We start from the raw sequence: 21,767 nt of genomic DNA, 5'->3' as shown, positions 1-21,767 counted from the left end.
ACAACATGGCATGATGTCATACCGAAGCTCCTTGTTACCACCCGTGACTGGAGGGTGACAGCGAGGCACAGATGGTGACACGCTCTGTCCGGCTGCCCCTGTCAACCTCATCCCACAGTTGTCATCCAAAACCGAACAGGACACATGTGCAAGCAGAGAAACAATATGTGCTGCTGTGTTTCAAAGGTAACCGTGAAGGGCCGTTTCAACATTTACATACAACACACACAAGTAATTGAAAGTGATGTACGAGAGAAGGAATCTACAACAAAAGAGATAGTCATTTTGTGTGAAATGCTCTTGTGAAATGAAATACAGTAACATATCAGCCTGCAGCACAGCAATTAATGTGACAATACAGCAGGGGAACTGTCTCCTGCACAGCACTTAATGAGGGAGGGAGAAGAAAAGGAAGGCTGGACTCAGCAGCATTAAGAGAGCTCTATGACTCGCTATCAAGCAACACAGATGCTGCTTTTGGCAAACAGAAGCGTGCTGTGAGATTTGAAGTTGGCCATGTGTTTAATGTTAGGTTTGTCACATACAGTATGTGCCAAGGCTAAAATAGAGTCCAGGCAACTATTGTTCAATAAACTGGGAGGAAACGGTTCTCCTAAAAGCCTTAGCAACAGGCAATCAAGGGTTATCATCTAGCCATGTGATTTATTTTCTTTCTTCTTTTATCATTTTACTTACACTCATTGGGTTCCTGTCACTGCTGCAGCAGGTTTTCAGATAAGCAGTGCTTCAATATGAAGACTCAGGTGGCAGAATTCAATATCAGCAAGCCTTTATTTTTCAGCGTTCTCTGCCTCAGCCATAAGCCTCCCCCAATCTGCCAGAGTCAATATCCAGCCCAGTGTGATATTTAACAATGATAATAATAATTAACAGTGGAGGTTATACCAAATTACAACAAAAACAAGGTCAACAGAGGAATTATAAGCAGATTATGAACACCTGTGACTACAGACATGGTTCATTATTGCAGGAATTGCCATCAACACTTGATGATGCTTATTACAGACTAAGAAACACACTAAATTGTATTTGTGGCTTACTCACATTTTGTGTGCATACTTACTAAAACCAAAATGACGCATTAATAAAAACAGTGTCTGGTTAGAAGGTATTACCAAAAAATGTGTGATGTTATGTGGGAGTTCAGGTGTTTTGAACCAGAAGAAACATGTACACCTGCCACTTTATTAGGTACACCTGCTTGTTCAACACCTAATCAGCCAATCACATGGCAGCAACTTAATGCATGTAGAGACTGAGAGATGGCCAAGATGACCTGCCAAAGTTCAAACTAAGCAAAAGAATGGAGAAGAAAAGTATTCTGAGTGTTTCAGAAACTGCTGATGTGCTGGGATTTTAACATACAACCCTCTCTGAGGTTTACAGAGAACATCTGTGTACACACAACACTCAGTTCATTTCACTTCAGAGCTTCAATGTCCCTCAAGGGGAGATTTGTTTGGCAGTTGGCAGAACTAAAACAATAAAAACTACTTTTAAAAACACACACACACACAATAACAAAGATATAGTTCAACATAGACGTACACAGCACAACCAAACTTGACTTAAAACAAACTTCATCAAATTTCAAGTTTATAAGAACTGACATTTGAGTGCAGTATGAAGAGTGCAATAAAGAATTGTACAAACTGACTGCACACGGAAAAAAGGAAGAATTAATTCATCCAGAAGAAGTTGATCACAACTGCACAGGATGGACCAAGGCTTCTGCGAACCTGATTTGTGCGATTATGAGCAATAACACAATTCATTTGTTGGCTGGGCTGACAGTTTTGGACAGACCATTTCTGTTTTGTACAGAACAGACGCCATAAAAAGAGATCAAACAGCAGGTCCTGACCAGATGTCCCGTGTACCTAATATAGTAGCCATTGGCAGAACTTTCTGAGAAAAAGCAAAATTGTGGTGTTTCACATTTAATGTCAGGATCCAGACTATGAACCTCATAGTCTTATTATTAATATAATATTACTTGTGTATAAGAAAAGTGGCCCAGAGAATTATTCATTCAAGATTCAAAACTTTATTGTCCACTAATGCATGCATTAACGGAAAGTTGTCCTAGACACACACACATTTACAATTTGATTAAAAAAAAACATTGTACAACCAGGATTAAACCATACTGAATAGAGAGAGAGACTGTAGTATTTCATTCATTTGTACAAAGTTCACATTTTCAGATCGTCCACGTGTGACGTCAGTTCTGTCCATGTGTGACGTCAGGGTCACGAGTCACGACATAAATAGAAAGGTGAGGCGCTGTCCAAGGTTCTGAAGCGTCAGCCTGGTCTGCCACAGCCGCAGCAGGTGTGCGTGTGCGTGTGTTTGCAGTGTAGAAAGATCAAGGACACGTGGATTTAGTACAGCGATTTACAGGATTATTGAAGGCAAATAAGTCAAAACAAATAATCAAGGTGTTCGATCCGTTTCTTGCCGATCTAACATGGATCTGCTTCCAGCCCAGGAGGCGGCAAAAATCTACCACACCAACTATGTGAGAAACTCCCGAGCCATCGGCGTCATGTGGGCAGTGTTCACCATCTTCTTCGCAGTCATCACCGTGGTGGTCTTCATCCAGCCTTTCTGGATCGGGGACAGCGTCAACACCCCGCAGGCCGGATACTTCGGCCTCTTCCACTACTGCATCGGCAACGCGCTGACCTCTGAGCTGACCTGTAAGGGCAGCGTCCTGGACTTCAGCTCCATCCCCTCACCTGCCTTCAGGACCGCCATGTTCTTCGTCGGCACGTCCATGCTGCTTATTGTCGGTACCATGGTCTGTTTCAGCCTGTTCTTCTTCTGCAACGCTGGGAACGTCTACAAGATCTGTGCGTGGATGCAACTGGCCTCAGGTGAGGGAGTGAGCTACTGTGTTTACTCGACTTCTCCAATTAAGATAACCTAAGACAAGATAAGATATACAGATATTGATTCATTCAAATTGCACAAAAGACAGCATCAAAATGTAATGAGAGATAAAATGTGATAAATGATAAAATGTAATAGAAATACAACATTAAATAAATAAACAACATACAATGTAATTATACGTAATTACAACATTAATTATCCTACAGTATGTGCAGTAGTTCCTATTAGCTCCACTTACTGGTATTATTGTACTAAAATGTTGTTGGTGTTCTCTAAATGCAGAACAGGATTTTTTAAATCTTAATTATATTATTGATCTGGTTATTTATCATACTTTAAGATAATCTGAAAATAAAAACACCTGTGGTGGCATCAGTGTCATCTTCACTTACTGCACAATGATAATACAAAAATACAGCTCTGAAAACTAATCTACAGGCTTAGGGTTAAATGTCAAGGTTAAAGTCTGTAGAGAAATTGGAAATATGCAAAATACCACAACCAATTATGCTCCTTTTTGTATCCTTATATTTTCTAGTGTCTGTATGTAATCATCCATCTTACATGGACTTCTAATGTAAAACCTGTGACTGATGAAGGAGATAAGTGTCTTCATGGCCTGAATGTGAGTGCAGCTCTCTGGTTTCAGACATGTTGTGCATTTGTTCTCAGGGTGTTCTTCGTCATCGCGTGAGCCAATCAGCGATCTGGTTTCAGTCCAGACTCTGACACCTCTGCAGGTGTATAGTTACATGTTACAAGATCTGGTGTTGCTGTGAAATGTTAACTGATCTAACACCTATAGTATACCAGAGCCATGGAAACTGGACATCTGTTGTAGTGGTTTGTAACCAGGGGTAGACTAGGTATTTAGATCTTTTACTCAAAAAAAAATAAAATAAAATTAGTAATACAGCAATATAGAATAGATAAAATGCTAATAAAATACAAGTACAGTAGTAGCGTAAGCAAAATATTTGTTACGAAGAGTAAAAGTAAAATATCCCATCACTGATATACTGTTACATATTATAAAATATAGTAATAAAAACGGAAATTGTCAAGTACATCAGAACAATAGCTTCTTTCTTTCCACCTTCATGTGTAAAGTGGCTATAATGAGGCAAGATTTCTTGATCCCCATGCACGTCCTGCAAAGGTCAGATTTTTATCTACGGTTTTACAGTAGCTTTGGCAAAGACCCAGAGGAAACTAAACCAGATTAAAATCATGAATTATTTAAGGCATTTCATAACAGTACATAATCCAAACAGCACTACTGGGCACCTTCTGTCCTGCTGTGTTATAAATAAATGAATGAAATGAATTATTTGGCACCTAATAAGGGTGCATCATCACATATCTTCCACATGGGTCCTTATAAAACCTCTCTCACAATTATATATCATAGTTAGGGCACACAAGAGGTAATTATTGCAAGGTTCTGCCATTACTCAGTCCTCCTCCCTCCCTCCCTCCCCTCGCAGCTGTGTTGATGGTGATGGGCTGCATGATCTACCCGGACGGCTGGGACGCTGAGGAGGTGAAGAGGATGTGTGGCCAGAGGACGGATAAGTACAGTTTGGGAAACTGCACGGTGCGCTGGGCCTACATCCTGGCCATCATCAGCATCTTGGACGCCGTCCTCCTGGCGTTGCTGTCCTTCACTCTCGGCAACCGACAGGACAAACTGCTGCCGGACAACTTTGAGGTGGAGGGAGCAGGTAAGGGTTAAAGCAGAGCGCGTGGAACTGAGCTGAGGATTATAACTGCTTTTGGGCTTAGAGTGAGTGATGACTGTGGAGCTTCTTACTGCACACATTTTCCACACTGTCACACCATGTGCGTCTCAGTGAGACAACAGTACAGCGTGAGAGGGAGCCAGCTGTGAAACTGAAGCAGGTAAACAAAATAATTCATTCAGTACACCTCAGGTCTATGAGAGGTTCAGTGTGTAAGAATAAGTGACATCTCACGGTGAGACTGTGACAGAGATAAATTATCCGCTCACCCCAACCAAGCTATCACTAAACTACTGTGGCTTTTGCCAACCAGAACAACAAATAGCATTTCACATTTTTCTCCACTCTTATGCTGCTGACAAAGGGCAACAGGTGAGGTAGACCATGGACAGTTCACCATTCCATCACAGGGGCCACAAAGAGACAAACAACAATCCACTCTAACACTCAATGGTGCTACGGTCAATTTGGAGTGTCATGCAAGTTACCTATTGCATGTTTTTGGACTGTTGGAGGAAACCGAAGAACCTGGAGAAAACCCACACACACACACACACACACAGGAAGAACATGCAAACTCCATGTAGAAAGTAGAAAGGCCCTCGTTCCAACCGGGTCACGAACCCAGGTCTCTTGCTGCAAAGGCACAAAAAACAAATTATTAAGTATACACGTATACGTACACCCTTATGGGTGGGATATTCAAATTCCAACCCTTAAATGTACACACTGCACCTTTAAGTTATTATTCTGGAGCTTTAATCCAGTTGGACAAGAATATTGACCAGTGTTTTAAATCCATACGTATTATTTTTAAAGCATATTTTCCTCCTTTACAGAAAAAACATGAGGGACATCAAGACCTTCAGTACCAATGTGATGTGGCAGCATTCAAAGGTCAAGGCAAGCATTTTTGAGGAAAGGCTTTTAAATCAAACTACAGGTACTGCTGTTCCTGCTTCAGGCTGAAGTTTTTTTTCTTCCTCCTCCTTTTTGAAATGTGATAACATTGTTTGTATATACTTTGTATTTATAGTCATACCACTTGTGGCCTCATTCACCAGGCAATTCAACCCTATGCCAGTGTTTTAGTTATACTCATAATATACTGTTTCAAAAACACTAATAAACTCTGAAAGAAGCACAACAGTTATTTCTGTACTGTATGAACTTGATTTATTGTATGGTGTGAATCGACAGCTCGCACAAAGGTTTATGTTCTTGAATCAGACGCAGATATTAATTTGGTTATTACCCAGGCCTCAACAGGTACATTGGTAATTGTGGTATGATTGATTTTGAGACACCCTTACGTTACATCAGATTTCACGGTTTCTATGGTTAAAAAAAAAAAGGGGGGGAAACAAAAGTGACATTATTGAACAGTTGGCCATACATACAACTGAGCTCAAACACATCTTCCATACAATTTTATTAAAACACAGCTACCCAGCTAAATAATTTTAGCTAAGATATAAGATTTGTTAGAAACTGTACATAACTGTAATATACATAAAGGCAAACTCTTTGGTACAGATATATACAGTTTGTTTTCACTTATTTTTTTCCTTTTAAAGTGGGCTTCTTAAAATGTATTTGTTGAAACCTTTAAAACACTATATTCCTGAATTGTAGGTGTATGAGAATACCAGCCTCCCATGCTAATGAAAGATCTCATTTACTCTAAATATCCACAGTAAATACCAGGTGACAGCTGACTTTTTAGGGCCAAATAATGACCTACTAAATCAGACAGTGGACGTCTCGGTAAGAAATTAGTCTGTAAGGAGAAATGCTGTTAACGTTACTGCAGTCAGTGTAAATGTGAGCTCAGTGTGCAACTTTCTAAACCTACTTTACAAATACAAAATGTTTACCTTACATATGCAATAGGATATAACATAATTCATTAAAAAAAAAAAGGGCCACAGCACGAATGAAACTATGAGGAATAAACTTGGAAAAGAAAAGTGAAAGTGAGTCCTTTTAAAAGGGGTCAAAATGACCAATAAAGGCTACATATCCTTGGTTTGTTTGGGGTTTTAGTGCAGGAGTGTAACAAGCAAGGATGAGTCACCAGCATTACAATAACAGGTTTGCTTAGCGGGATGGGTGAACTGAGCACAGCAGTTGGAGCCAACGCAACCACAAATATAATCCACTTGATTCCCGACGTCATCAACACCAACAGAAGAACCAACAAATACAAAGCAAACATACACAGGGGCATTAGCCCAATAACAAAAACATGAGAAATCCAAAGGAAATAAATGGAAATAAATATTCATTTGATATGCCCAAACTGGAAAGTGATCTGTTGCAGTCTCTGGAGAAAGGATGGAAGGAAGGTGCAAGGGCTGGAAGCCTCCACTAGAGTGTGAGCCAACGGTGGAGCAAGCACTCGGCAGCGGTGGCTCTCTTCTCGGGGATGAGCTCCAGCATAGGGAGCAGGAAGTCAGTAAAACTCTCAGCTTCTTCTCGGGGCCACTCGTACTTGTCGACCAGAACCTCCAGCAGTCCCCAGGGCTTCAGCTTTGTGATGTGTTTCAAGTCACCTGCACATTTACCAACAGACAATGCTGCGTCAGAACCAATGATGCCAAATGTTCCCAAATTTTACAGTGAGTTCAACAGTGAAGTCCATGGGAAAAAAACATGCATTATAACCAACTAGATAATTTCATATGGGGGAAATCTGTTTAACAGTAAATCTAATTCCCAAACAGGCATTAAACGTGGATTTTTTTTTTTTTTTTTTTTTTTTAAACGACTGGTTTAATTAACACTCCAGATCCTGAGGACAGACACAAACTCACTGACGCTTCTTGCTTTACCTTTCTTGGTGAAAAAATCCTTGGAATATTTTCCAGTCACTATGAGTTTGCGTGGGACACTCCCCAGCAGCTCAATGATCAGCGCTATATGGTCTACAAGGCAGGTGGTTTGCAAAAGGAGAGGGGGAGGACAGACAAGACCAACAACAGATTTCATCAGACAGTGTCACAGTCACAGGCCCACTCTGGGTGTGTGGATGGAGGGCAGAGGAAGAGCGGCTTGAGGCTGACAGCACGGACACCGGGGGACAGTTGCAGAGGTTGTGGTGCACAGCTGGACATAAAGGTCTCAAACAAGGCCATCAGTCTCAATTATCCACAGCTCCAGTTGCACATTGGATGGGATGCATTTTTCCAAACACAAATTAAACTATATTTCTGAGAGCTATGATTAGCCATCTTCAATGACATGTGAATGAAATAAAATAATTCATCGTTTTAACATGTTCTGCATCTGTTGATGCCATTCACAGCATAATCATGTTTAAATTCAAAAACATGGGTATTTAAAAAAAAAAGGACATTTTGATCATGCTATGTCAGCAAAAAACAAATAATACCTGCTCAATTTTCTACAAAGACTCCAAACCATTGTGGCTCACTGAAATATCTCATTTATACCTAAAGTCCCAAATTAGGTCAATTCACTGTGATATAGATTAGAAAGGGGGATAAATCACCATGATATAACAATACAACTATCAAATTAATGTCTTAACTCATCTGTTAACTGACAAATAATTATGATAAGAAATATTAGTAATTCTGCAAGGAAAACCTTGACAGAACTATTTACACGTGAATTACTGTCTGATGGCATATTTATTGATCTGTACTATTTGTCCACTGGCCTGTGCACATCAACAGCTCCTTCACTTGTGAATGTGCCGACAGAAACCTTTACCCTCCTCCCTGCCGTCCACCACCGGTCCCACAGCAGGCCCCGCACAGAGGGGTGGCATACCTCTCTTGGTGAAGTATTCCTGTGAGTATTTCCCACTCAGAGCATAGTGACGGGGGATTTTACCAAGCAACTCAATCATGAGTGCAAGATGGTCTGGAAATGAGGCACATCAGAGGAGGAGAGAGAAGATAGGAGGTCACAGGGAAACAGTTTTGGAGAGAGGGGATGGAATGACAGATGGGTGATGGGACAGGAGAGAGATGGCAAATGGTCATGTGGAACAATGTATTAGGAACAATGGATGATGATGATGATGATGATAATGTAGTATGACATGACATGAAGCACAGGTATGAAAATCCAGTATTACTTCTCACAAAAAATCAGTAACTTTCATTTATGTCAACAAACCATGAAGGATAAATCTGATTGAAAACATGACTTAAAGCACAGCCATCAAAACTATGTGCACTACAACATGTACAGCAGTACTCTAATTCAGGATTAGTTCATATAAGCCAGAAGAGGACAGCAGCACAACATAGAACACTGTGATAGAATAATATCTACACAGACTCATGCTTGCATGAAATGCAGGTGAAAAGGATGATTTGCAGCAGCAAGAAATGAGCAGATGACCACAAGTTTAAAACGCAGAATTGAGATATGCAGCCAGCCAAAATGTACACAGAGAGAGAAAGCAGGATGAAGAGAACATCAAAAGTGAGTGACGAGAAGATGAAGAAAGGTGAGTGAGAAAGTGAAGAGATGGCCCCGTCTCCAGTGTGGCGGAAAATGTGGTTTGAGATGTTAAAGAGAGGACATAAACACAGGAATGTTGACAATCTACATAAAATGAGTTCACATCTACATCTTTGTAACTTGTATAAACCGCACATTAATGTGCAGGGAATTATTTACAACCCCCAATGAGAAATTCTTATTCCTCTCTCTTTATTAATTCTTTATTAGTGCACTAATGAGGGTCCATTCAACAAGAAAACATCATAATAAAGCTTTTCACAGCGGCAGAAACTGTAAAACCCAAACAATGTTAAAGCCCTCCTTTCTAGTTAAGTATACCTTTCAGATATACTACTTAATATCATACTTGCTATTAACTTTGTGCATTTGCTTTCCTGGATTAAAAATGAAAATAGACAAGGACATTCCAACAATACCTTCATCCCTGGAATAATCTTCCCCAGAATGTGGTTCAAACAAATAATCCCCTGTGGCAAGTTCAAAAGCCTGAGGAGACAGTACAATCATCATAAACACAGGAAAAGACACTGGGTGAGGGGAGATACACATTCCTTCCCATAACCTGATGCACTCTCATAATGAGGTCTACAGAGATCTTTCAGATACACCGGACTAATGCAAGTCGACTGTCTGTGCAATCTCTCACCATGCAGGCTGTGCTCCACATATCGGCTGGTGTGCTGTATCCAGCACCGATGAGCACCTCTAAGGAGCGGTACTGCCGTGTCTGTATGTCTTCTGTAAAGTGCTTGTGCTGAGAAAGGTAAAGAGAGGAAAAGAAAAAGTGAGACATTCCCACTTGAGACAAATCTGCATTTCTTGACAGTGTGAAGGCAGGACAGTATGATAGCATGAGCAAGCATGAATTTGGATAATGTGTTATTGTAAGAATTGTAAAGTTCTTTGATTTGTCATGAAACCATGTTGAGACAAATTAGATTATTACAGCTTGCAAGAGTCTAGATAATTAGTGTGAAAGACCGGGGACACAATAAAGTCTCTTTTGAGCTCATCACATCGAGACATTGTATTCTTTGTAATATAAGAAGACCATTGTTTCTTATTTAGCAAGCATTGCTATGGGATCATGTCTTTAAAATAAACAATTATCACAGCAAAATCACCATGTCTTTGAAGTGTCTCATACATTTTAGAAATTCTACAGTAAAATCTAAATTACACAACGTGGGGAACTTAATAGAGTGAACATTAATAATCGAGGAAACATTAATAGATGGAAGTATTTCTGCTTTGGTAGAAAAATGACACTGGTTGGTTCACTGCAGGACTTAGTCCTAATCAGGAAATCCCTCAGGTCATTAGCAGACTACTCACCACCCAGCAGGCATTTCCCAAGTCTGCAATCTTGACCTTGATGTTGTCTGCATTCAGTGGCTCAAGGGGGTTAACTAGCAGTTCTCCTGCTGACGGCTTGCCTACAGAGCAGAGAGACACACAGACTTGAGTAAATAGACTAACAATTGAATTAACTACTTGTTGAACAATCAATACTTTAAAGTTCACATGGCTGAGCCTTTATTGGATTTCGAAAGTACCCCAGCCAAGACAAACAGATGACACAAAACCTTTCAAATTTAGATGTACTGAGTTTGGCAGACTGACCATTTCCCAGACTTTCGTCTGTTCTGTATTGATAGGCAGTCCCATCTTCTCCCTCCTCCTGCAAAATGCTTTGCTCCAACTCTCCCTCCTCCAGGCCAGCAGGAAGGAGTATTTCAGCAACTGGATTGCTTTGAGCTCGCCTGCTTTCTGTCTCTGTGCCCAGCTCATTGAGGTCAGCACAGTCCACACCGTTGCAGGTGTGGTGCACCGGCAACTCCTTGTGCTGCTCCTCCTGTCTGGCACACTTCTCAGTAGGATCTGCATTGCCATTGTGTTGGTCCTCGTCCCTCCACTGTGACTGTCTCTGCTCCACCTCTACATGACCATTACAGTTCAACTCCGACAGCCCCTCTGGTCCCACTCTCAAAAAATCTGTATGATCACTGGTCTCTGAAAGGAGATCATTTTTCATTTTTTCTTTTTAAAAATGACTAACACCAGTTGCTTTGTTTTTTTTAACACTGCATTCAAACCGCAGCAGAATAAAAACTACAAAAAAGAAATGCAAATCATGTTAGCCCCCCTGACATTTTGAGTTCTTACCCCCTGTTTCCGTATGTCCTAGATCCTGAAGAGAGACCTGTCTGAGAGGAGCACACACCCGTCCCTTGGGAGACTGCGGATCCTCATCTTCATCATCTTCCTCCTCTTGAATGTCTGTGGTCTTTTCCATTTTCTCTAGGTCCATGATGCACTTTTCCAACAGTTCTGCTTGACGCTTCTGCTTCTTTTTTAACTTCTTCTTTTTGTTCTTAGACATTTTTACTGTCTGTCAGGGAATGAACACATCGAATAAAATGAGTTTTTACAGCTGCATATTATGGGACTGCGTTTAAATTGTATTAAACTGTTATGTGAGCGGCTGCCTTCTTGTGCAAAAAGTAAATAATAAGAGGTTTGTACCTGTTTTGGAATAGGTGCTGTGCTTACTGAAAAGAGAATACAAGATTAGTATAAACTGTTCTCAAACTGGGCTCATGAATATACATACAAACATGAGTGTATTTGTGTCCATGTGCGTCTCATACTTGCTGAACCAGAAGGAGGTGGCGCCCCAGCCTTCTGCCACTCTGTGGCCTCTGCTGCAAGCTTTCGGACATACGGCTCATCAACACTCATCAGGATGTTCTCTGGCTTGATGTCTGTGTGGATGATCTGACACTTTGTGTGCAAGTAGTCCAGGCCTTGAAGTACCTGGCAGTTGAATACATGTATAATACTTTACTGTTTGTAAAACCCAAATTAGGCATTTGACTTTGTAGCCGGTCTGAGCAAACAAACTATATAATCCTATAATAATCCTAAAATGATAAAAGTTTATAATTTTCTCTCTCAATGACTTACAAAGCAAAGCTGATTATTCAAGCATATGTGAAAGGCAACATTGATGTCCCTGTATCTGCTACTCATTCTGTCACAACAAAAGCTTCTTGGCTGAAAGACCGCAAACACTTCACAATTTTCATGGCTCCATCTGCCATGTTAAGAGGCTTACTCGATGATTATATTTTTAATTATCACAACATGCTCTGGCCTGAGTGGTTTTCACCCACAGTACAGGCCTTTGCACATCAGACTCTTATTTTGTACATTCGTTATACACAGTTGTCGACGACGTGATATTGAAAATATTTGAATAAGCAAATGTGCAAAGCTGGGACTGTTGGCAACATACAGGACCTCCCTCAAGTTTCCAAACTGTCTGACAGACATCATTTAGTATATTCTGAAGCAGTTAAATCTCCTCTCCTTCGCTCTTCAGTATTTGGGTGTACTCAGGCAATTTGTCTTTTCTTTTGTAGTTAGCAAAGCAGGCCCCAGTTTATTATAAATGCTGACTTAACTTTTTCTTCCCAGGATGCAATTTCTCCAATTTTCTCGAGTACTTTTTCTCTGGTACTTACTCAATAATTTATTGGCTAGGGTTAGGCCACAGCACCTTATATGAATAATAAGGGTGTCAAAATCAACCTCTACATTATTCTCAATTTCATGCAATTTATTCTCACTGCTGTTGATGTGCAAAGGCCTTACAAATGTACAGCTACATGACAAACTAGTGGAAGCAAAAACGGAACTTGCATTATGTGTCACCTGAATACAAAAGGTGTGGCTCTGTGAGTGTCGTGTTACCTGCTTTATGATGCTCTTCACACATGGCAGTGGCAGCCCCTGGTAATTGGACTTTATTATCCACTTCAGTAAGTGATGCCCCAACACTTCAAACACCATGCAGACATCTGAAGATCACAGCTGTCAAGGTATTAACAGTGCAGCACAAGTAAAACTGAACTGAAAACCCTTGAGGACACAACACTTTCCTAAACATTTTAAGGCCACTCTTGGCATTCACCTACACAGGGAGCAGCATTATTTATACTTAAATGAGGGCAAGCCACAAGACTACAGTGTTGTTGGGGAGTGTCATATTACAGTTATGGCTATCCCGGTGGCATTTAAGGGCTCTTACTCAGGCAAAGTGTTGTGATGGGTGGAGATCTGACACATTCCATTTAGTCAAGCCAACACCTGCTGTTTCCTTTGTTACTTACACACTGCTTTCCAGCTAAATCTGACACCAATAGAAAGAACTATAATTTTTAATTTTTTTTCAAAGTTTATAGTCCTTAGTCTTTCCAGTAGGAAGCCAATAAACACATCTAGTTTGAGTCATAAAATAAGCATTTGCATCATTGGGCTCCAAAGGATACGAGTTCCATTGACACCAGAGATCTTGAAGTCGTCTAGCATCTGCACCACCATCTCCCGGTTGGGATCATTGGGGTCGGAGTTTCGTACCTGAGGAAGTAAAATGCAACTTAAACCATCAATGGTGTGCTTTCTAAAATAGACAAATACAGGATTGACATTCATTCTGTGACCATGTTATACTGCTTGAAAACACATGCAGGAAGTTGCTACACAGTACTGTATATGAAGTCACATATCATGCACACTCTGTATCTCTGTAAGGTCATGTTAGGTTGTTAAATGTGTTGTTAGGTTGTGTTCATACTGAATTTCATCAGTGCAGGTTTTTGAATTGATGTGACATCAACTCACAAAATAAAAACTTAAATTCAGCTACTTACAGATCTGAGGAGTTTGATCTCATCCACTGCCGTCTCTGTGTAATGCTCTGCACTCTTCACCACTTTCATTGCAACAAACCTCTTCACCCTGCAACCACAGAGCAAGAAACATTCACTAACAGGAAGCACTGTACAAGCCATGGTCCTATCACAATAGTTTTATAGAGCTACTACTGTATTTATTATCCAATGTCAGACATGAAATACAAAACTGTGCAGTGAAATTATGCAAAAAAGCTATTTTCATACTGGATGTCCCAGGCGAGCCAAACAGTAGAGAAGTGTCCCCAGCCCAGTTTCCGGATAACATGGTATTTTCCGTTATAAAGGTCTCCTACTTTCACATGGTGATAGCCACCTGGAAAAAAAAGGAAAATGAACATTAAGTAGACAGTTCAACCCAAAGAACAGACTGGATAACTGAGTAAGACTTTAATATTTTCTAATATTGTTAGTGTTTCCCAGCCTGCTTATATTAATTGTTTTTTTATCATGAACCAAAACAACAAAGAAACAAACTTTCCTGTAAATATTTCATTTTGATTATCTGCAGAAACTATTATAGGTTGCTTTAAACATATAACGTAAGACAGGGCTCACCTTTGCAGTAGTCATTAGGATCCTCCTGCTCTTCGTCATCCGAGCCGAGAATCTCTTCAGGTTCTTCAGGCTCCTGAGGAGAGGCTTCTTGCTGGGGCTGCTGTCGTGTCCTGGCATTCACTGGCTGCCTAATGAACAAAAAAAATAATAATAATCACAAATCACAAACTCATGTACAAATTTACAAAACTTCAAATTACAAATACAGTCGACAGAATATTCTACCTTGCCTTTACCTTTGCAGCACTTCTGACCGATTACTCTTCTTTATGTTAGAGACATGCATTCCTAGTAAGTAAATGTTTCACAAGCCTAACAGTTTCAAATATTCTACAAATTTAATCACATCGAACTTTTTCCTTTACATCTGTGTCAAGTTATTATTTTGCACAATTGCCAAGGAATGTGACTTGTAACATTTTAACCATTTAAACATTTAAGTGTCTTGCACCATTGAGATAGCACTATAGGTGTCTGTTCTTCTCTAATGAAGAAAATTGAAGCTACACTTTCAATTTAAATAAACAAAATACCCAACCTTCTAGAATCTCCCATCATCTGAAGGACTTTAACATTATGTCAAAAAAATTAATAAGGTGTGCCCTGAGCTATTCTACAAGACCCTTGTTAATCAATGCAGTTAAGCAGTTTATCTTCTCTGTATATTTTGGTTGAAACAAATAAGCGCAAACAACAAAACAGTAGCTCAACAGAGAGTGTAAGCAAAAGGTTATAAAACCATTTTGCATCAGTCTAAACCTTCCTGCCACAACAGATCCTCCTTCCACTTCCTTATGACACATGTTTTTGTGGGGATGTATACGGTACTTATGCCGACTAGACAGTATTTAGCATACTTCCTGTTTGGAGAGGGAGAACGGAGGACCCGACAGAAATTTACACATTGTTTTATATGTTTTATATGTGAATAGTAACAGCAGAGAAAATTTGTTGTAGAAGGCCAAGCTGAAAAATATAAATAAAACACTTGATTTCTGTGGAATACTTTCAGTGGTTTACCAAGCTGTTTTAGAGTTCAACTCAAACAGCTGTTCTGTTGCGTCATAACTCAGCTCCTATGCTACAGTACTTGCATGCGAGGGAATTTGATAGGAAAATATTATGTTCACAACATGGTAAACCTCTTAAAACAAATAAAATATAGCATACAGTTAGAATATTATTGTTTTATTCCGTTGGGCCTTCCTGTTCCTCCCACTTCCCTTACCAAAGAGGCAGTGGTCTAAATGTGGTCAATGTGACACAGTGACTTTGCACAGGTAATACTTACAAAAATCAGAACTATCCCCTTAAGTACACTATGAAACATAGTTAACATTGAAGAAATATGTGCTGCAGGCTACATTTTTTAGGCATAGACACTCAGCTGTCACATGTCAGAAGGACTTAAATGACTTTGCTTCAGGCAAATATCTGATAATGTATACACAGCACACACTCATATATACAAATACAAACAGTGTTGAATCAGGACTTTAGTGGCAGACTCAGGGATTGGTAGATTTTAAACAAGATAGATCCGGCTTTAAAAGGTTAAGCATATAGCAACCAACTGAACACCCCAATCTCATTTGCATTATTCTCAGCACATACTGTACTTGTGGTGACCTGTCTTCAAGTAACATTAAACTTAAAATATGAAACATGGCAGTACAACATAGCAGATACCAACTCGCTAAAGGGCTCACTCAACTAAATCCTAATTTAAGGTGATTATAACAAATAATTAAAAACATTATACTCATTACTACTGAAAATACTATACAGGGAATCTTAAAAGTTTAGAATGGTCTATCAGCATATTTATAATTTCATGTAAAATACTAATCACATTAGCACTGAAACACTTAACCTGGTTATAAACTGTAAGTGTAACATTGTATAATCTGTGTTTACCAACAGTTTAGTTGCTAATATTAACTTTAAAGCCAGGCAGCCTGATGTTACTTCCTCCACAGAGGGGATTAAGGCTGCTTATCACTACTGCCGCTGCACAGGCATATTGAAATAAATTCCTTAAAAGCAAATTCTGCATTTCTTGTATTCACACATTATATTTATGTTAGAAAATAGAGGCTGAGAACATGTAAAAAAAAAAAAAATACACATGAAGAATTAGGGAGTTAAAACTGAAAATAGTTTCCCTCCAGCAGACTTTACATTTTTTTAGGCATGGCTAAAAATATGGCTTCATGACGCATAGGAGCCATAGTGAGAATAACTCCTCTTCAAACATGGTATCGATATAAAAACCTTTATCTGCAGTCTCCCATTCACTTGTGAGTTACTGCACCTGCTCCTGAACTACGGCCTTTGTTTTGCTAACTAGCTGAGATGTCTTTGTCCCACAAATATGTCTTAGCTGGATGCAAAAGACGAGGTGGTTAAAATGTGTGGTCTGTGGTGTTTCATAAATGAGATGCTAGATTACAAGTAATTTGCAAATTACCTTATTATTAAAACCATACTTGTGCAGAGCAGCAATCAATTAATTGGTGTAAATACATTTTTACCTCATAACGATAGCTTTTTCAGATGCATTTGCTACTCTTACTGCACATTTCATAATTATTAGCCAGTTTGTTGGAAGGAACTAATCAAAGCCGGTACTTGTAATTCATCACCAGTTTTCAGTGACAGCTCATCATTAACTATTGAAAAAAGAAAAAACAAGTTAAATCAAGGGAATATAATTACCAAGCCTAACATTAAACTGATTGTTATAGCCTTGTTAAATCATTATCAACCACTTCTGTACACATACATGGTCAGCATGTACAGATGACTTTGGCATGCAAGGGTACTATTTTAGGTTTACATCTAGTTTCTGAGTATCATGATTCTTATGCCTAATGGACATGCATGTTGGAGCCATGGAGATCGATATCTGCAGTAGTGCCGTTTTCAGTGAAACGCCATGGTTCTGGGAGCTGATGTGGGATTCTTCATTCTCTGATTTTAAATATAGCACAGGCTGTTACACAACACCCCTGAGGACGGCACTGATGGCATGATTACTAGATTGTTAGGTACACCAAAAGAATAAATATTTGGATTGAATGCTTCAGTATATTTTCATCCAAAAATGTTGCATTGGTTTCATGCAATCCTTCATACACTGTTCTGACAGTATGGCAAAGTCTTGTTTTTTGGCTGCTCTTGATTGGGGGCCGCCACAGCAAATATTCACCTCTCTTTTTCTCCCTATTCTCTGCATCTTTCTCTTTCACACTTTTGATGTCCTCTCTAGCGCATCCATGTACATTCCCTTGGACTATCCTTGTTTAATACAGGGTATCTGCAGTTTTCAACTAGTCAAATTGAAGACTTTTTAGACATTTGATTGTGATCGCATTGAATTTGACCCATTTCATGTCCATACTAGCAAATAAGTGTGGAGCATATTAAGGATAATCAGAGTCCAAGAATTACTGGCAAAGTACATTTTATTTACCAATTAACATAACAATACATGAACTCTGTGAGTAAAAAGTACAGTGTTGCATTACACAACCACCTCACATGAATGTATGCTGGTTTTCATCTAATATTTGTCAGGAACATTTTTCTGAAAAACTGTACAGCTAGTGTCTTGGCTGTGTGTGTGTGTGTTTGTGGGCTGTTAGGTCACTAACTGGAGGACTTACAGAAAGGGTCACGCATAGTCTAGACTTCGATGTTCTCCGGATGTGGAACAATAATAGCTGATGTCAAGCGTTTGCTGTGGCTTTTCACTGTTGCTTTGTGTCTCTCTGAATTTGCGTGTGAATGTAATACTTTTATTCCCAATGTCTCAAGCCGTATTGTCCTCTTACATAAAAGGTGCAGCGGGCTTGAAACTGGTTTCAACTGGCTTCAATCACTTTGTTCTCGCCACGCATGTTTGAACCCTCACTTCCACATGCAAGTAATAAGCTAATCCAATCCTCCGTTGCCAGACTGGCTCATGTTAGGTGTACGCCAATAAATTGTGACCAGGCTGCAATTAATGTTAGTAATTATTGGTTTGTTTCTTTGTTATATTACAACGTAACATGAATTAAAACATTTTCCCCTCAATACAATTAGATTAACCTAACTTTATCACTCAATAAAAGTAACGTTCAGCATTTTTTAATTTGAGACCTGGAAAACTGCATTTAAGGCCTAAAATTCAGATTATTGTATTTAAGACTTTTTAAGACCCAGCAGATGCCCTGTTAGTACATACTACTGTTAGTACATACAACATACTCTGCATCTCTTCTCACTTGCATGTGATCAATCACCTCAGTCTTGCCTCCCTCATCATCAACCTTTCCATGTACCTCGGATGTTGTCATTCCACATCCTATCCACCATCCTTTTTTCCATCAATAACTTTGCATCTTCAGCTCCACCAAATCCACGTTTGCTTCCTGTTTCTTAATTAAACATCACCGTCTCCAACCAATACAACATAGTCTGTCTCACTACTGCCGTACCTTTTACTCTTACAGGGACCTTCCTGTCACAAATGACTCTTGAATCTCTCCTCCATCAGCTCCACTCTTCCTCATGTCACTACAGTCTCAGTTTTCTACAAAGTTGACCCCAAGTCCTGGTTTATGCGGTTATGTTGTACTGCAGTATGGTTCTGTCAACATAACTGCCTGAAGCTTTATGGCTAACACACAGCTGCTCTTACTGCAAAAAGCTATGAAAGCTATGGGGATAACAAATGTGCAACTCTTATACCTATAGGTATGTCATTTATTTTTTTTAGAATCAGAGAAGGACCAACATAAGTAAAGTGGACACAAAGGGGAGGCCAAAAAACAGTCAGGAAGGGAAAGACAAGAAGTACTGGAAGGATGAATCCCCAAGAAGGTAGTAATGCAATATTATCGATGCCACTTACCAGTTAACAACACCATCCAAATGACGTGTACAAACATGAAACAGGGGCCTTACATCAGTTTCACATGTGTTTGGAAAATGTGTCAAAACGTCAACAAACACCCACTACAAGTTCAGCTGACAAATACATGCTGGTCTGTTATCATGTTCAACAGGAAAAAGGGTAGGTTTAGACACGGATACAGGCTTACTTTTTGGTGGTCTTCTTTGCTTTACCCCTCTTCTTCCTCGCCTGAAGTGCCAAAACTGTCAGAAGAAGAAAGCAGTGACACAGTATTTTAGAGACTGTCAGTATACAGTAGCTCAAGACAAAAAAAGATGACAGCATGAGGCTATGGGCACAAAGTCTTGGCAACTAGTGTCAGTATGTGTTTGACCGTGTTGGCAAATGTGAATATCTAAATCAAACCTGCAGCGCATCCGTCAATCAGTTTGATATCGAAAACCCTCTCACGTTGTTACATGATACTACACGCAGCATATGAGGGCTGCAACGTTGGAGTACTATCACACACGCTGGTGGATAACTGGTGATGTTAATACAGCACCAGACCGCGAATGCTGCTCGCGTTTCAGCGTCTATAATAACACAGAGACCTAGAAAGCGCCGCTAATCCTGACATGTCCCACTGAAGCTAACGCTAACGCAGTTCGCCCAGGCTCAACAGTGCGTGACAGTCGCGTACAATTAAACCAACATATGAACGCGTGCAGTTCGACTAAACGCAATATTTGAGTCACACACACTTCAGTGTCAATACACACACATAGGCTGACGTTGCTAACATAGAATAAGCGGGTAAAGATTTACCTTTCCTCTCCATGTTGGCTTCGGCTTAGCCGCTAGCTTAGCAACACCACCAGCGATCGAATATTCCACGCATGCGCACAAGCTCGCCTGCGCGAAGGAGAAGGTGGGGTGACGAAGAAGTCTCCACCTGGGCAGCGTGACGTAATCAACAGAAGATGCGGAAGACTGTGGCGTTTTAACATTTAATGGTTCAGTTTGACGATTTGCCAATTAATTAACATTTCAGATGTCAATATTATAATACTGACGACCTGCAATTACATTTGACCCCGTCGAAATGACGGTTAGCGATATCTGTAATTCAGTTTGGCCAGTCATAATCACAGACTTGAGTTAGACTTAGTCACAATGCCAGTAGACATGCTGTAATCAGGTAGATATCTCAATTTACGATATTCCAAATAAAAATTCCCTTGCAAATATCTATGACATTATAATATATATCTACGATCTAATTATTATAATCCAAATTTAGATACACTAAGATTACACTGCTCAAATGGAAACGTTAAGTAATGGTTTCAGAGCTTCACAGAGTTTTTTATTTGCTCACACACATTACATGTAACACACCAATTAGTGATAGTGAATTTGACCTCTGCATTTAACCCTGTCCTTTTTACACTCCATTAGTGAACACACTAAGCAGGCACAGGAGCAGTGGTGTTTGAGAACCCCAGGCCCTGAGCAAAAGTGTTGTAAAATAAGATAATCCTTCATTAGTCCCACAGGGAACAGGGGGAATTGTAAAGGAGCACACATGTTAAAGGTTAAGATGGTAATAAATAGTAAACAAACATTATAAACATCAGGAAGTACAGAAATATAAGAAATGGAAATGTATTACACATTATTATTATTATTGCTACTGTTTTTGTCCTTCCAGTTTTCCTGAGAATTTCACATTGTATTTATTTTATTTATTTATCTATTTATCTATTTCAAACATGTAATGCATGCGAAATACAAAAAAAGAAGATCATATTCCATGGTCACCACACAGGGGGTAGGGTGAAGTAAGAATTAATTTAATCCTGCTCCTTGAACTTTGTATTTCATTCTCTCTTGGACCCCTATCTATATTATAATTGTTGTCTATATTATATTATTAACATATTACAAATATAAACTATTCATTAACATATTAGAAATATTGAAGACTATTCACAGTTAACATATAAATAATTATCTACATTATATATTATTAACCTGAGAAGAAGCTAATGAATGTGAATGATTTAATTTTTGTCTGCTTGTGAATCTTTGTTTGAAATAAAGTAAACATATCACAAATGTAAAAAAAACCTGGTGAAAGTCAAGTGTCGAGACATCACAGTAATTAATCATTTAAATCAGAATCATGCTTGCTGATTGTTTTATTTCTCTTTGCACACATGTCTTGAGAAGTGGATGTGCAAAATTTCCTCCCAGTCAACTATTTTTTTTTTTAACTTTTATATACTTTTCTTGCGTAATTACAATTGCAGCAAGTATGTTTGCATTTTCTGGACCAGACTAGTAACACTGTTCACAAGGTGATCCAATAACTACATGGAATAATCCAACATGCAGTTAATT

The 21,767-nt window shown here is 39.3% G+C and overlaps 2 protein-coding genes across 3 annotated transcripts; one reads left to right on the top strand and one right to left on the bottom strand.

Annotated features, from left to right (window-relative positions):
* Positions 1–2,101: 2,101 nt before the first annotated feature.
* Positions 2,102–6,021, top strand: lhfpl5b (LHFPL tetraspan subfamily member 5b). The gene is made up of 3 exons (XM_058643222.1): positions 2,102–2,900; positions 4,407–4,643; positions 5,501–6,021. The coding sequence occupies exons 1-3, from the start codon at positions 2,492–2,494 to the stop codon at positions 5,509–5,511; spliced, it is 657 nt and encodes a 218-aa protein (XP_058499205.1). The 5' UTR covers positions 2,102–2,491; the 3' UTR covers positions 5,512–6,021.
* A 57-nt stretch (positions 6,022–6,078) lies between these two features.
* On the bottom strand, positions 6,079–20,302 carry srpk1a (SRSF protein kinase 1a). Of its 2 annotated transcripts, none has more exons than XM_058643220.1 (16): positions 20,190–20,302; positions 19,570–19,624; positions 14,480–14,607; positions 14,129–14,237; positions 13,880–13,967; positions 13,499–13,586; positions 12,921–13,027; positions 11,816–11,981; positions 11,691–11,716; positions 11,331–11,556; positions 10,788–11,177; positions 10,500–10,600; positions 9,811–9,918; positions 9,581–9,650; positions 8,460–8,552; positions 6,079–7,216 (listed from the first exon to the last, which is right to left on the bottom strand). In XM_058643220.1, exons 1-16 carry the CDS (start codon positions 20,200–20,202, stop codon positions 7,032–7,034), a joined length of 1,953 nt encoding a protein of 650 aa, XP_058499203.1. In that variant the 5' UTR covers positions 20,203–20,302; the 3' UTR covers positions 6,079–7,031. The 2 variants fall into 2 exon arrangements, with proteins under 2 accessions (XP_058499203.1, XP_058499204.1); XM_058643221.1 differs by lacking the exon at positions 8,460–8,552 and adding an exon at positions 7,496–7,588.
* Positions 20,303–21,767: the final 1,465 nt, after the last annotated feature.

The sequence above is a fragment of the Solea solea genome, chromosome 11, assembly GCF_958295425.1.
Source record: "Solea solea chromosome 11, fSolSol10.1, whole genome shotgun sequence".
Lineage (NCBI taxonomy): Eukaryota > Metazoa > Chordata > Actinopteri > Pleuronectiformes > Soleidae > Solea > Solea solea.
This window is presented reverse-complemented; position numbering and strand designations above follow the sequence as displayed.

What these genes read in the sequence shown, in the direction of transcription:
- lhfpl5b (XM_058643222.1), top strand. Translation starts at nt 2,492, where the DNA reads ATGGATCTGCTTCCAGCCCAGGAGGCGGCAAAAATCTACCACACCAAC. An exon ending in GTGGATGCAACTGGCCTCAG is followed by an intron (nt 2,901 to 4,406) that starts GTGAGGGAGTGA and finishes CTCCCCTCGCAG; the next exon opens with CTGTGTTGATGGTGATGGGC.
- srpk1a (XM_058643220.1), bottom strand. An exon ending in GCAAAGAAGACCACCAAAAA is followed by an intron (nt 14,608 to 19,569) that starts GTAAGCCTGTAT and finishes TTTGTTCATTAG; the next exon opens with GCAGCCAGTGAATGCCAGGA. An exon ending in ACCTCCTTCTGGTTCAGCAA is followed by an intron (nt 11,717 to 11,815) that starts GTATGAGACGCA and finishes TTCTCTTTTCAG; the next exon opens with TAAGCACAGCACCTATTCCA.